The sequence below is a fragment of the Pseudomyrmex gracilis genome, unplaced genomic scaffold (genome assembly GCF_002006095.1).
Source record: "Pseudomyrmex gracilis isolate BER0280 unplaced genomic scaffold, ASM200609v1 scaffold_29, whole genome shotgun sequence".
NCBI classification, from domain to species: domain Eukaryota; kingdom Metazoa; phylum Arthropoda; class Insecta; order Hymenoptera; family Formicidae; genus Pseudomyrmex; species Pseudomyrmex gracilis.
In genome coordinates this window covers 251445-268392 of record NW_018020613.1, presented here as the reverse complement: position 1 = coordinate 268392, position 16948 = coordinate 251445, and the positions used below count along the sequence as shown (strand labels likewise).

The 16948-nt window shown below is 43.9% G+C and overlaps 1 protein-coding gene across 5 annotated transcripts in view; it reads right to left on the bottom strand.

Moving 5' to 3' along the window:
- Positions 1-16948, bottom strand: part of LOC109852460 (mucin-19-like) — a 223944-nt gene that overhangs the window by 39673 nt on the left and 167323 nt on the right. For all 5 annotated transcript variants that reach the window (XM_020423639.1, XM_020423640.1, XM_020423642.1 and 2 more), the window contains one exon: positions 15109-15155. In XM_020423639.1, the coding sequence (XP_020279228.1) occupies positions 15109-15155 (47 nt within the window). The remainder of the gene's footprint in view (positions 1-15108; positions 15156-16948) is intronic.

Here is a 16948-nt window from a genome sequence, read left to right as displayed (position 1 = left end):
CCGCGAGAGAAGCTTTCGCAACAGAATTCAATCCACGCGAGAGATACATCACAAAAGAGAGACGTTAAAATGATTATATAAGCACAATACATTGCAACATGTATATATTCGCAGTTGTAAGTTGTTTTTAATTTCTTAAACTCAAAATATATATTTATGTATATATTTATTTTTCGAAAGAAATTGCAAATATCTATTTTCAAAATACAAACGTCAACACACTACAATAATTTATGTTAGCTGTAAACTGATATTACATAATATTGCGTGTACATTTGCAATGGCTGAAGAGTTTTCGTCTCGGCAAAATTGTCGGGGAAACACGTGAACATACGTATCCTTCCGCAAATCTGTATCCCGAAATGGTCTAAGCGTCTCCCCGCGCGAGGTCATATCTAGGATTAAGGTGGTTGCAAGCTCTTGAGGACGATGGTTGTAGATACGGTGGGAACCTTGCGCTAAACCAGGCGCCTCATTATCTTAACAAATCTAATCTCGTAGTGGGTGTTTATAAATGTCTTGTTTTCCTCTAAAACGACTCTGAGGGTTGACAAGAGGAGAGAGAGAGAGAGAGAGTTTCTACGGATTATGTCTGTTATTGCTTTATTGCTAGTAGAGGATCATGAGAGAAACATTCTTTTCTCTTGCACAAAAATACAGACTACTAATTTATTTTACAAACAATTTGTTTTTTAACATTTTTCACACATCACACACTTTCTCAGATACTTACGACGAGAGAAAATTTAGCTGTTTTATTTCAAATTAAATCTCGCTCAGGTAAAAGCAACAATAATAATATGCTGTCAGACATTTTAAAATAAAGAACTTCCGCGCATCACGGCCAACTCTTTTTCTTGAATTTTCATTCGAATCTCGTACAAAGTGGTTATGTCGGAGGCTTGCTTCATCCTCCTCCTCACGGGCGTAACCTGGGCTCTCTCTTCCATTCCGTCTCGTCTTGGGCATAATTTGCACACAAAGTACCAAGGAGTAAAGTACTATGCGGGGTGCCAGTATCCGGCGTTATATGTATTCGCGTGTTGTACGTGTGCGCGCGTTACATATATACCGAACCCAAAGACATTATGCTAACGCTCTCCAGACGATGGTCCTCTACTTGATGTGCCTGTTCTCGTCTTTAATAATCAATGCGAATACAAGACATCTTCGAGTTCATTAATAATATTACGCGCGCAAAAAGTGTTTGTTTATTTTTACAAAATAAAAATTGTAGTATGTATGTCGGTTTTTAACAATTATTATTATTTCGTGTAAGTCGAATTATAAAACTTTTGTTGTGTGCAATTAGCTACGCGTAGAATGTGTCGTTAATTGAGACGCATCTTAATAATTAAATTAAGTCTCTATTCAATCCCGTGGAGTTTTTATAAGAGAGAAATTTTCTTCCGTCTGAATAATTTAAATGCAAAGACATTGACGAAGCTTAGCACGAGCTCTCTCTCTCTCTCTCTCTCTTTCTCTGCATATATGTATGAATAACCACCAGTTGGCTCTAACGAAGGAATAAGGAGGCATTCTTCCCGCTAGGTAATAAAAAGCCTGTCACGTAGCGACGGCTCTGCCAAGGACGACCACAGAGAGAAGGCGGGTTGGCTAGAAAGAAGGGAAAGAATACTGATTCATTATTCAATCTGGGTCGAGTGATTAGCATGCGCCGGTGAGAGAGCGCGACGTCTTAGTTTCTCAGATCGGATCCTTCTAAATAATGTAAGACGCGCCCTCCCCCCATCCCAGACCATCGTCGTAATGATTCTCCGACTTTTCTGGTGAGGAAATATTTTTCCAGTACGAACATTGTTTCAAATATATTTATAAATTGTACAAGCAGGTAGAGAGAGAGAGAGAAAAAGAGAGAGAGAGCTTATATAAAATAATTGCGCCGTACTCTGCCTCTCTTCGCAACAGTTCTTTTAATACATTTCCAAATTGAATGCGTGTGCGATATCCTTGCCACATACAAGTGGCAATTCTTGAAGTTGTAATATAATTTTGATGGTAGTTGAACATTTACATTCGATTCGTCATTATGTAATGTGTTAGTATCCAGTTTTGAGGCCGACATATCTTGAACTTTTAATTGGATTAAAGACAAGATTAATAATACTCTAATTCGTCCATGAAAAAATATCGCTGTCTCGAGTCTCTCGAGGGACAGGGAAGAGAAGACCGACGGATAAAACATTTTTAATGTAATTAAGTGGGAATCTCTGCGGTGCTCTGCTCTGTTCTGCCTCGTTCTCCGACGTCACCGTTACCAATCTCCTCCCATCTACCTCTCCCGCCTCTCCGCCATGGTTGACGGTGGTCTCGGCTTGAGATCTGGATGTAAGAAGGGTTGTATTCAGCTTACCTCCAGGGCATGTTAATGCACTCCAAGATCTTAGCACTTACACTCCAACACGCCCGTCCTCGTCGTTGAACTCCCGCCTGCTTTTCCATCCCCAGCCATTTTCTCTTTCTCTTAAACTACCCCCCGACCCAAGTCTCCGGCGCCTCCAGAGGGCTTTCACGGACGACGCCTTAAATCCGGATCTCCGCGCGTCGTTGCTACCCCCGGACCACTTCTCGTCAACTTTGGAACCCGCGTACTCGACTATCGAAGCCACTGTGAAATTTTCCTTGGAGGAAGCACCTCACTCGCGCGCTTCAACTTCTATTTTTATTAAGTTTATGCATAACATTATTACAAGCTTGTGATCCATTATTGTATGCTGTTTGTACAGATGCTCATCGTCAAATCGTAGGAATTAAATAGAAGTTGATTAAATATTACGAATATTTCAGCTTTGTGTTAGATCGACTTTTCGATCAATTTTTGACTGACGATCTGTTTTTTTGTCAGAAAAAAAAAACAGAAAAAACTCATTGAAATGTTTTTTGCTGTCTAGAAGCGAGCTGTATTTCTTTTTAGCGAAGAAGCTCTTGAGAGAGCAGTACTCAACGGTTAGACGAGGAAAGACGGGGTGAGAGAATCCGCGGAAAGAAAATCTTAATTAACGAGAATATTGTTCCGGTCGTCGCGAAAAGTCGCCGAAATTCTTAGCCACGAGAATCAAGCGTGGTTTTCGGCATGACAGTCAGAGAGGGGGGAGATGATCGTTTCAGACTGGAGGTAGAAAGAGGAAAAACGCCGTTTTTCCCGAGAACGACGAACGCCACAACCACTGATGGTGGTGCGCGCAAGGGCACACAAAGCCCTTGACGGATGGGTAGCCACCGAGCTGCGGCGTAACCCCCACGATTACGAGTGACCACCTGTTGAAGGTCCTGCACGCACCTGTGTACGCACACACGACTCGTCCTCTCTCCGCAAGCACCACGGACTCAGATCTCATTTCCATTTCTGCGTGGCGGCAGAAGAAATGGTCTGGAATAATATGCGTTTCTACTTTCTGGGACACCGAATTATGCCGAAAAATAATGAGCAAGCAAATTTACATAAAAACTCGAGAAGAAATTTGGATTGATAATCTAAATCAGTTACATTTACACAGATGAAAATTAATAAAATTTATATAAATCTAAAAATGCATGTGAATATAAAGAGTTAAATACACAATCTTTATGTTATTTTTTTAAACTAACAAAAATGCATTCGACGGTTAGTATCGGCATCTTTTCCGCTATACGTTAGATTCGTCGAAATTCGTTATGTCGACACAGCAGAAGAACTCGGATGCAGTCCTGAACACGGAAAAGTGCTTCGGCGTTTTTGCACGGTCGAACACTCGTCAATCCAGAGATCGAGAGCGTTCGTGTTTTTTTTTATTCTTGGTCTCTCTCTCTCTCTCTCTCTCTCTCTCTCTCTCTCTCTAGACCTATCCCTGCCTCAGTCATGGTCGTAGAACGCGACGGGGACGCTTTATTTCCACCCCCGTCGCGATCGTTCCATTTGTTTCGCAGCCGGCATTGCATGCCTCGCGGCGACGAGCTTTCTCTCTCTCTCTCTCTCTCTCTCCCACCTTTTCTATTTATCTGCTTCCCACCGTCCCTCTTTTTCTCCCATCATCTCTGTCACCCTTGCTCTTCATGGCAGATCCGAGCGTTGGACGAATCGACTCGACGTTATCTCGACGTATCCGCGAGTACGCATTTAATGCGGAACGCCGACGTATTTATTCACCGGCGTACTTTCCCCATTTTTACGAATGACGCGCCGCATCACACGCCACACGCTCTGAATGCCGTGTTGTTCGCATGATTTTTCACCAGCAATTCACAAAACGGCATATTTCGCTTTTACAGAGAGAAAATTTAAACACAAGCAAGGATCAATTGAGAGAGAGAGAGTTTAAAAGTGTAAAAAGCGTTGCGAAGAACAAAAACGGTAAATGCTAAGAAACAACATTTGCGCGTGAAATGATATTTCTGAATGTAATTTGCGCGTGCGATTCAGTTTGTTTTAGACAAGATTTCTAGAATTTTAAAACCTTACAAGATCTTTTAATGCTCATAAATATGTAACAACGTAATTTCCCAGATGATACTTAAATTTTCAAGAAGACACAAAACTGAGAAAGAAATTAGAAAGGCCGCGGTTCTCATCTTGGCGCATCTTTTCTCTTTGTGCTCATTAGTAATACAACTTTTTGTAACGTTCATTAGACATTCCGATTCTTACGTTAATCCTCTTGCTCCGAATTGAAAGACTTTAATGTTCGTGAAATATAAAACGCACTGCGAGAAAATTTTACATTATTTTAATACGAAAAACGTACACTACCTTAATGTATTAACACGCAAGAAAAGTTTCGCGATATAATTCAGTAGTTCGAGTTCGAAATTTTGACGACGAGCAATAGTTAGCGGAAGGCAATCCACGGCGAAAGTGGCACAAAGTGAAACGAGCGTTGGGCAGCCAAGCCTTTTCAACTTTTTCTTTTTGGCAGCGAGGGCGGTCACCGCTTAAAGTGGCGGTTCGTTAATGATAGTCCAACCCTTCGAGGACTTTGCGAGCCAAACCCTCTCGAAGGCCTGCATCTGATGGCACTTCAATCCGTTAATTGGTGTACAAGTTTTTTGCTGTCTCTCCCCTCACGTTCCCATCTCTCCTCTCTCTCTCTCTTTTTCCCATCTCGTCTTTCTTTTTGACGTGGAAAAAAATTTATTTAATTAACCACCGGTCGGTCAGTGTCCCGTAACTTTATGAGGAATTCACACAGGGATCTTCATGCCACTTTATGCGTTCGTCATAATATTTAAAACGTTTTACCCCGAGTCACTGCCCGCTGCTTTCGACCTTCACACGCTTGATGAAACTCTAAAACTCGCTTAAATGTGTATAGCGAGCACGTTTTATGCCTTCTTGAATATCCGGAGAGAGGGATTTGAAATCTGTGGTCTAGTAATGTACAAGTTACTTGTACTGTAAAATTTTAATTAAAATGTTGGAACATAATATTTTCTACAAAACAAAAGACGCAAATGTTTTCAGGATAAACAGAGAAAAAAAGGATGTAAATTCGTTCGATTTTCAGTTGCGATAAAAATGTAAACGATGAAAAATAGAATAGCCAAGATAAGTAAAACGTTTAAGAATCTTCTTTAAATCTATCTTTACTCTTTTGTGTTCAAGTTACAGTATTTCAGCTACATTTTGCTAATTAATACACGTGTATCTTCGACGAAAAACGAATTCTTATGCAATTTCAAGCATTCAATCGAGATGTCCCAGCAGCTGTAGCACAAAGTCGGCATGATTACTTAGCAATTCTAACTGCAGCGATTGACGTGAAGAGGGACGAGGCTTACACGGATCCGAACGCGGCAAGAGAAGAAAAAAAAGGAGAAGTAAGTAGAAAGGAGATCACACCACCACAGTATTCAAATCGATTACACAAGAGGCAATGTAAAAATTATGCAAATGTCGTTTACAAGTGAATGGAACCCTCGCGATGAGCGAGGTTACAATTAGGCCGGAGCCAATTCAATATCGAGGGCCATTCGAGGGAATATTCAACGGGATAGTATTAAATGCCGCCTGGCTCGCTTCTGCAAGAAGAAGAACGGATCGGCGTTGTCGTCAGAAACGCGAATTGCCATCGTGTGTAACAATCGCACAAGGGGGCAAAACGTTGACGAAGACAAAGAGAAACATCTGTCTGTACGATCCGCGCTCGTAACATAATATTTTTCGCGATCCATTATTATTATAGTATTTCTTTACACCATATACTTCTTTCACATAGAATTTAATTATTAAAAGAATCGCGTATATCACGCGGGAAACAATCGCGCGATGTAATCACGTGTCGCGATCGAGCCGAAAAGTCGAAAGGGAACTGTTTCTTTGCCAAAAGTCCATTTCAGTAGGTTACAACCACGCGCGCGCGCGCGCGCGCGAATACATCCTTTGAAGAGACCCTCCATGCTTAAAGCATCGATGGAATTACCGGCGGTGATGAGTTTAGCGGTAGGGATAGACGAGATGAGAGGCCTCTCCTTTCTTCATCCCTCTTCATCCCCTTCGCGAGGTAGGCATCGGGTAGGTTTCGCTGGAAAACGGCACATTGATGTAGGCTTCGCCGCTGCTTAATTCGAGAACGCACGGCTGAGACTCTCACCATCTCAAAACGCAACGAGTATATATCTATATCACCTCGCCTGGCGATATATGTAAATATATGCCAACAAAATTTCACGCGAGCGCGCCACGAATTAGCGCGCCGAGTTAAGTTTATCGTAACGACACCACCGAAAAGATAGAGAGAGAGAGAGAGAGAGAGAGAGGATGCATCTAAGGTGCCGAAGGATTCGCGCGGATTTTGGATTTCGCACGCCCGCGCCTTCATCTACATATGTTCTCGTCAGCTGCGCTTTGTTTCCCCGAATAAGAGCTCATTACGAATGCAAAACCGTCCATTCATATTCAAAATTTTATATCACGGCCTCGCGGAAAAGCTAATTTATTCAGCTTCGATCCCCGTCCGCGACAAATCCAAACGACGCGCGCGCGCACACACACCCTGCTCGCCGTTTACTTCGCTTTTCTCCAAAATGCGACCGTTAATAATCTCGGCGCTTTCTCGTTTTCTAATTTTCTCTTATTAGATTTCCAATCGGAAAAGAACAAAAAATCCAAAGAGCTTGTCAGAGGATAATATCGAGAATTGGCACGATTTCGCGCGGATGTAACGTATCTGTCAAGAAGACGTTGTAAATTAAATTTTAATTGTCTCGAGTTAATGGACAAGTGAAACCGTTACCCTTCGCAGGTTCCGGCCTCACTTTTGCTTGCTCTGTCTTCTATCGAAGAGATAATCATATTAGCCCGGGCTATAACTTGTCTATGCGTATAAGCATAATATCGTTGCGCTGTCTGGTCCGGGATCCTGGCCAGAATATCGCGTATATATTTTATATACGTGTTTCTCGACCGCCGCCACCGCCGCCGCCGCTGTTGCCGCCGTCGCCGCGTGCGCGCGCGCGCACGTGCACCCTCAGGACCAACCAGACCCCGAACTTCAGCCCGGCTGCCGGCGCCGTTGAGAGAAGGCGCGAGAGACGGGGGTTAGGTGTGCAACGTACAACGTTAATCAACCTAATTGAATTAAGCACGCGCGACTGTTGTAATTATGACTATTTATAATGATCCTGCCCGCGCGCCGCGATTCCGTCCCTACGCGAGAGTGCGCGCCCGAGGAATATTAGTTTACGCCGCGAACGCGTCGCGTTTAATGCTCAACGTCGTCGCCGAGCTTGTTAGCGGGGAAGGCGACCGAGCACGGCGATACATGGAGTTTCAAACAATCGTCTAAAGTGGAAAGATAAGCTATTGCCGCCGCGGCAACTGGAATAGCGGCGGCATAGTTGAAGGTTAACGATAGTTTCTTGTTAGCGGAAATAAACTAGACGGACCGATAGGGAACTTAAATCGCGACGTGAATCGCGCTCTAATGTATCGTCGGGAATAAAGAAGAAAAAAACCAGAGGGAATGCAATCTTGAATGCAACATTTTTTATTAAATCACGCGGGAGAATCACGGTAGAGTTTTTTTAGATTCGAAACTGCATCTCATCTTCGATTTGAAAACACACTGATTGTTCCGTCAATTCTGACAACGCTTGGAAAAATCACAGAATTGTACGTTCACAAAAATGCATTTAATTTCCGAGGGCAAACGAGTTATCCCCGGTCTAATCCGTTCTCTTTTTCGTAAGGAGATGTAAAAGGCTGCAGGTAAACGTATCGCGATAATGAAAACGGATGTTAGTCAGGATTTCCGCGTAAATTCGCTCTCTTCTCGAGCTCTCTCTTCTCCCCGTCATTTTCCTCTATTTCCCTTTCGCGTACACACCGACGCCTCGGCACACATCAAAAGTCGTACTTCATTAAGTCGGTAACACTTCTTCTAGCGCGACGCGTTACCCATCCCTTTTCGGTTAACGCGAGCCGCCGTTAGAAGACGAGATCGAAAGGGAATAAGATTAATTGCATTCCGCGCAGCAGAGAGGAGGCGTATTTTAAGGCAAACCGCCAGTGCTCGCTCGTATAAGGAAGCTGGCGACTAAGGGCTCGAACGAGTGGCGAGAAACGCGGTGAAGGAAGGGTGGATGAGAGAAAGCGACAATACCTCGAGCAGAAAGACGACGGGGACGAAATCCTCGCGAGAGGAACGAGATTCCTGCCGCTGATGGAGAACAGGAGCGAGCCCAACGAGCATGACTGAAAAGAGGACCGAGAAGGAGAAGACAGCGCCCAAGGCCTTGTTGTATTTATCATATAATTACCATAATAGAGCTCTGCGCCGCACTCCGCCGACCAATCCCACCCGCACTCTTCCCGTTCCACCGGGCCGCAACCGCAAATTGGAAACTCTCGAATACATTTTCCCTTCGTCGTTCGTTCTCGTTCGTGCGCTCGCTCGCTCGCTCGCTTGCTCGCTAGCCAGCCGGCGCTCACGAAATTGTTCGCCGTAGGACGTCGGCCGTCAAGTCGGAAGGATGCTAACGACAGCACCGCGAATACGTAGTCACGGAAAGCTGCTTGCTGCTCCACGAGGATGATCGACGTATGGTCATTAGATAGAATTTGTCTGCGTAACGCACACTGCACATTTCGGTCTGCACTCGGTCATCACCGAGTCGTTGGTGTAATTATGGCACAACTCAAAGAGGTGCGCAACTCGTGTTCGAGCTACACGAGCTAATTATTTATTGGAAATTTGGAAGAAAAAACACAATTTTTCTTGTTTAAAAAACTCGTTCTAAGTTTCTTTTGCGCAAAACGTATAACTGTATAATTAAAGTTTGCGTTTCTTAATGACACCCGAAATACCGAATGCGTTGATAAACGGCCGAGCGTCACGCAGAACGCGTAAAAACGTCTAAATTGCGCGTAAATAATTATATTTGCATATTCATCGAAAGGTAAATATTTAATGCCCACAGAGCATAAAGGGGGCAGCGTGAAGTGTAACGTATACGTGGAAAGAGAGGCCAGCGAGTTTCTAGAGGGGGAGGGAGGCGGGAGATAGGAAGGTGGGAGGGGGTGGGATTGAACGCGAAGGGTTGGCCGGTCGTGTACGCGCGGCCGCTGCCACGAGCTGACGGAAAAGGGGTTGAATGTACATCGCGGTTCGTCGGAAATTTTAGCTTAATTTTACTTAACTACACTGGACTGCCCGTGGGCGCCCCGGCTGCAGGGACAAGTGTTATTTTTGTAATTCCGAGCGGCGCTAATGGGAGACCTCGGCTTAACTCCAACCGACCGCCAACAAAAGAGGGGTGTTTACCACGCGCAATGAGTATACGGCCACGCGGGGGTAGTAGTAACCGACACCCTACCGGCTCTCTGCTTGTTACAAACGCGGAAAGAGCTCGACGTTAGTTGACCGACGGATGAGACGGAAATGTGAAGTAAAGTGTTCTTTGCGAGAAGTATGAAAAAAAAAAAAAAACAAAAAACAAAAACAAACATACAAACAACTGCACGTTCGCTCTGAGTAAAATATATGCAACGGACAACATTTTTGATCACGCAAAGCAAGTGTGTGTAACACAAATGAAATAAGAAAAAGAATGTAATTGCAATTGTCGCCGTTTCAAAATTGTTTCGAGTAAGAACTTTTGTTCAGAATATATTTTGTTATATTTATGTATCGCTACGCATTTCACCAATTTAATATGATGAATGGTAAGGATCGTGACTGACGCGTTACTGTCATAGTATTATCAACAACGAAGGTATCGAGAAGACATGAAAGGGCGCTGATGAGATTCGAGGGAAAACTTGCAGGTATGGTAGCGTATAACAAGTAACAGAAGCTGGGACGTGTATCGAGCGTGAATATTACATCGATCAAGGTTTGACGACGCGATGCGACGACGGGAAGGATCGGGGAAGCAAGGATGATGTCGCCTATTATCCGGTGGAACACCTGAGCCCCCGTTCTCGGTTACACGCTGGTACCCCCGCGCGCGCTCTACTCCTGCGTCGCGCGCGAGAAAGTGTATGGAAAACGAGCACGCACTTTCCGTCACCACTACGTCGACATCGGCGACGCGGCCAAATTGCACGACCTACGCGTATTATCCGTCCCCTAAATTATTTCCCGTGCCAACCGCAAAAATAGCCCCTGCGTCGCCCGCAAGTCCTCCGCAACGGTCCCTCTACATCATAAGCTATTTTCGCGGCTCGCGCGTGTCTCATTGTTCCAACCGCGTTGGAAGTATATATAAAAACCAAATCGTGTTGACGAAAAAAAAAAAAAAAAAATGAGAATGTTGAAAATTGGAAAGAGAAAGTGACGACGACACAAACTTGATTTTTACGTTCAAGATTTCTAGTAACTACATAGACGACACTAGCAAATAGCTTTTACTACTTATTCAGAATAATTAATGACTATACAGCAGAAGAACGTATTATTACGAATGAACGGCGTGAACATCAATCATAAACTCAACTTTTTCACGGATGCCGGGTTACGTACATATGCATATTAATGTATGTTTGGTTAGGAGAGCGTATTCCGTCGTGACATGATGGACGCTAGCCGGAGACGAAAGTTGAGATGGCTGTAACGGCTTCTGGCACCAAATGTCGGATTTCCATTCGACAAGAGATGGATGACTCGATCCACGGAACATTGATCACTATTAAATCGCGCGTACACCAATGCAGATGCGCTACTACGACGCGGTCAAAATATATTGCTCGTACAAACACAATCACATCTTCGAAAACTTTACCTGATCGTCGTTTAAGACCTTTATCGTTTGAGACCGACCCCGTTTAAGACTTTTATCTTTTTATTTTCTAAAAGTATAGTTTGTTTGTTTTTTTTTTTCGTCGAGCGCGATGTGTTCGATTAATAAATGAGAAAATAATTCGCGTCGCGAAGTGAGTGGAAAGTTTGACAAGCCGCTGCAGTATAACACGTCGAAACTCCGCTGTCCATTATTTATATGCGGACGCACACGCTCAGGTGCTACACGGAGTCTTCGGAAAGGCAAAAGTTGTGAGTCGCAATGGTGATGGTCTGGCCATCAGGTCCGATTCGATAAAAGATGGATGATCCAACGTCGACCGTATAGTCGATCGGTCTCCGAGCTGACGCCTCCGAAGATGAAATGCACCCTTGGCGACCCCAGAACCGACCCTAACACCCTAAGCCCCTGTATGCTCCCGTTTCTCTCTCTCTCTCTCTCTCTTTCTCTTTCCTGCTGTAGCGCTCGCAATAGCACTTTGCCAACCGAAGGCATATTTACGAGAGAGGCGCGTGCCCCGCGTCGAAACGCACGGCACCATCTCCAATACGCGATTTGGCATACAAATTCCGTCATATGTAACTCGGAAAAACGTTTATTGGTTTGCCGAAGGATTGTTAGGTCCGGCTTCTTAGTTGATCTTCCTAACGTAACCAGTCGTCTCACGTAGTTCTTTTGGAATTGGGTCCACCAAGTTTGTAACGGCGTCAACAGTATAAGAGTATAAAGTTCTTTACAAATTGCCTATTCTGTATTTTGCGTTCCACATGGCGCGGCATAAAGCTGTCGTTCTTCAGAAACTTATATAGAAAAGATGAAACATCATTTTGCGCGAATATGATTTATCTGCGTCTTAATTGCGATTATCGCACACATATCTTCAAACGTGTGTGCGTGTAAACATTAATGTCGCGCCGGACGAGAGGCGTGTGATCCCGCAAATTTTCGAAATTCATTTCGCGAGAGCGCGCGCGCTGAAAATTTATAGAAATGGTCGAAGGAACGACAGTGAGAAAGGGCGCGAGACGAGGACGAAGGACCTCCGGTTTTCTCGCGAGGTTATCCCGCACACACAACGGCGACCGTATACCGGAGAACAGCAGTACATTATTTCTTGATGTCAAATAAAGCAATTAGCATGTGCTCTGACCAGGGTCCGCAGGTTCTAACCCGAGTAATCTCGTCGGGGTCCCCGGCGTGTGCGACATCTTCATCAGAGAAGTAGACCCTTCTCTCTTCTCCTTTCTCCGCCACTTTCTGTCCCGCCGCCCCTTCTGCCGGACGATGGCGCGAGTCACGTGACCATTTCTGCACCCCCCAGAGACGAGGGATGCTCGAAGAGCGAGAGCGCCGCTCTCGCAAGAAGAAGAGGAGACAACTCGGCGCAGGGGAGAGAATTGGTAGGAGAGAAATCAAGGGGGCGAGAAGAGGTTGTGTCCGCCGAGTGAAGGCGCTTCCAAGGGAAATTTCACAAAGGCTGACCCGCTGGTAATGAATGTTATATAACCCTTTTAATGCTTTAAGCCTCTTAGATTTTTCAGTACGTTCTCAACGTGCACACCTCCTTCGTTCCCATCCCACCGCCTTTTCTCCTGCAGAGCGAGCTCGAGGCGGTTCGCGACGAACGTCAGAGGGGGAGAGGGAGTTGAACGAGGGAAGTCGTGCCTCGGGGTAGGTAATTATGTGGCGGACGTAAATTAAGCTTGTTTAGATTGGGATTTTTATTAAGGTCCTTTATGAAAGAGTGCCGCCGCTAAATGGCGCAAGGTATACACTTCGTCATCGGTACTTCCTTAAACGTCAAGCAAGAAAAGCACAATTTTATTTAACGCTCGCGAAAATCAAATTCAAACCTTTGCGCTCGTACGTCTAATCTCACGCGTCGTCAGTTATCACGTTCCACTCTATGGTATACGAACGTCTTTTTGTTTTCTTTTATACGACATTCGTAACTCAGCCAAATTTCCGCAAAAAAACCCATTCCCAACGCAATTGCGAAATATATATGTTAGGACCCGTGCACTGAGGAACGTGAAATGGAACAAATAAGTAAGGATTAGTTTAATCGTGCTTTAGGAGTCGAACGTTATGGGTTTGTGTCCCCTTTTCCTTTTTTTCCGAGGGTAAGAAGAAGCTATAGTACAGAGTATCGAATTTTTTTTCGACAATACGTGTAGATACAGTGGACATTTCGAGTGGTAAGTTTTTTTTTTTTCTACAGTTTAAACAATCGTAGTTATTGTACATGCGTACACCTATCATTCATCTAACAATTGTTGACAAATGTTTGCGATATATCCTACATAAAAAAAAAAAAAATTGCACATCATCTTTATTCGATCTTAAGTATCGCTCTCAAATATTATTTATCGCGTGTGAACTCGTTCGACTCGCGTACAGCGTGCGTAGGCACGTTAATTCCGACATGTCCGTAACGAGCATAGCGCAACGTCAAACAGCTAACTGCTTTCGCACGAAAGCACTAGGAGCGAACTTCGAGCAGCAAGGTACAGGCCGTTAGCTATACCCGGTGTATATGTATGTTTCTGAAAGGAGGGTGGGAGAGAAGGAGGGTAAGCGGGAGAGAACGAAGTTCTCTCGGTAGAAGTTTAATTCAACTGGACGGGCAGCCGAGCGTAAACGTTGAATGATTTGTTGCAAATCGAAAGCGTCCCTGCTCGCGCGCAAGCTCGAACTTCAACTTCCTGCTCGTATTTATCGCCACATATATTATGCAATGTTGTGTATTGCGGCTAACAATTACCGAGTGTGAACGCATCGATTGTATGAATATTTTACAACAGAGAATAGAAAGAGAGAAAAAAAATACTCGTACGTCATTAATGAAGTTACAATTAAACAACAATTAATGCGTGTTCATATCAATGAACGTATAATCATTGATATAAACACGATAATCAATCAGTGATCTACAATCGCGTTATTGCAAACAAGCGTATGAAAATTGTTTTCCAAAAAAAAAATGACGGCAAACTGGTTAACTATCGAAATCCAACGTCAATATTCTCGGGTAGTTTCGTACCCGATGTGTTCGCTCGTTCTCTCGATTAGGCTTTGCCGTCATTAAAAGTTTATAAAGAAGTCGAGGTACGAAGCGAGCAACGATGTGCGGAGAAAACCAAGAGAAGGCGGGTAGTAGCGCTCGGCACCCCGGCACGAAGATGGCTGAGGAAAACCAGCGCGATAGAGTAAGTGAGCAAGTGAGTGAAAGAGAGAGAGAGAGAGAGAGAGAGAGAGAGAGATTCCAAGCAAGTTTTCTCATGTGCAATGCATAATGAGGGAAAGCAGACGGCACATAAAAGCTCTACAAATGAAGCTCAAGTTATACATGTAAGCAGTTGTACATGTAACTACCCCACGGTAGAGATAAACGACTTTCTCGACGTGACAAATATGTTTTAAATTTAATTTACAAAAAAAAAAAAGGCAAGAAGTATACGCTTTAAACTCGACGCGTTGCATTTATTCTCTTCTAAAAACATACATTATAAATCTTACTGCGTGTAATAGCGCACATAAGGTAGAAGCGCGCGTGTACGTAACATTTCCTTGCGCGTGTTGATTGGTAGGCGCAGACGTTGGTAACTAAAGATACGAACATGCAATACGAGCCGCGGAACACGAAAACCAATTAAAGGTGTTAGATCGATCCTCCCTAGTAACTGACTTGTGCTTCGATAAAAGACGCACACCTAAATCTATGTTTACAACACGATGTTTCTTTTTTACGCAATATTAAGACGTACATAATATACTTTTAAAGAGAGAATACGAAAAAAAAAAGAATTTTAAATGTGTAGAATAAAATAGAAAATTACACATACTCACGCAAGTCGTGCGATTTGACTTTACCTTGTTCATGATTTGGCGGGGATAGTCCCGCCTCGTAAGGGACGACTCTGTAATAGAAGAAAAACAGCAATTACTTCTACGAAATATTTTTCTTTTTTCTTCTAATTTGTAAAAATAAAAAGATTTAATACAAATTCACTTAATTTTTTTTTTCACATGTGAGTAAGATATTCAGCAAACACGAGTGAAAGAGAGTTTGAATGTCCTCCAAGAAATTTTTTTACGGTAAACAAATAAACGATCGAGAAGAAAATCGTAAAAATATACTCCTCATCCACTTTCAATCCATTCGCCGCGCGTTATGACGCAAGCTAATGCACGTGGGGTATTCCTTGATCGCGCAGCCAAGCTTCCCCAGCCCTTCTACTCCTTTCCCTTCGATGGGTACCCCCGAATTCCCATAATCTAATGAATGGCCTAACCCCAATATCCTCTACGGTTCAGGCCTCGCCACCCTCCCATGTACTACCCTGTATGTACCATGCATGTAAATTTCCTCCTTGTCCGTGCGCGCGTGATGCGCGTAGTGCTCTTGAAGCTTCTTAAAAATCTACATTAGCTGGAATGGAATTATTCATATTAACAAAATCTCGATTTTTACTTTAACGCTCTTTTTTCACAAATGTGATCCAAGATAATCTTCAATACTCTTTAAATCTGCATCAGTTTGCGAAGAAACAGTAATTTCCGAGAAGATCTGTGTGAGAAGTACGAAAAGTTGCTCGACTACTCAGGCGTTAAAAAGCAATAAAGTTGTCAGTGAAATTCTTTTCCTCGAAAAATAAACAAAGCGCAAGCCTCTATAGTCGGTGTTTACTCCGTGTAGCGAAAAGATAAGGATGCGCACAAATATGGTTTATCTTAAGGAATAATGAAAAGGGTGACTTGATAAGAGCCTGACACCGAGCGATCGCAACAAAGTCGTGTATAATGTCTCGGACACGAGGCTCGTCTGCGGATTTACCCCGGCCTCCACTGCCAACCATCCACCCACACTCCACCCCTTTTCGACCTCCTCCGACCTACCCTTATACGCGTGTCCGCCGCAGATTCAGACTCCTAATTAAGACGAGGGTGCGAGAGGGGTTTCAGGGGTTTCTACTGGGTTCTCCCCCGAGGGGGTACGGGGTAGGTAGCGAGAGTATGGATGGAAGGAGGGTCTTTCCGAGGTAAGGGGCACCCGTATCGTACCGGAGGGGTAAGCCAAGGCAAAGGGGGTAAGGAATATTGATCACGGGACCACCACGGCGGCGAGGCAGGGACTGCCCGCACTCGCCCTCTGCTTTCATCCACCTCCACCCCCTTGCCCTCTAACTCCAGCTTTCTCTCGTCTCCGTCTCTCTTGCCAGCTGTCTTCTCTCACTTTCTCTCTTGTTTCCCGACGTCTTTTGCTGATCCTCTCTCGCTCTGGAGCCAGCACGGATCGGGCCTGACTAAACCACCAAACGCCAGATGCGTGAAATCAGTCGGTTAGAACCTGCCCTGCAGCCTTTGCAAATTATTGACGCTAAAACCGCGAGGCAGATGATGCCCGCGTACTGTTTCAAAGTGAACTTTGAATAAATATAGCTGGTAAACGTAACACTTGGAAAGGAAACGATAAAAACTTGTGAAAACTTTTCAATCTTGCCGACAATTACTCTGTTCTATAAAATGGAGAGCGTGTATATTTTAAAATATTCTGTTGTAAGTATCAAATTTTTCACGATAAATTTTCTTAATTTAATATGTTTACGTTATAAAATAAATGTGTACAAAAAATAATATACACTGAGTTTTGAATTTCTTTACTTTATTCGAATAAATCGGTTAGGTAATCCAGTCTTCACGTTGTGTGACA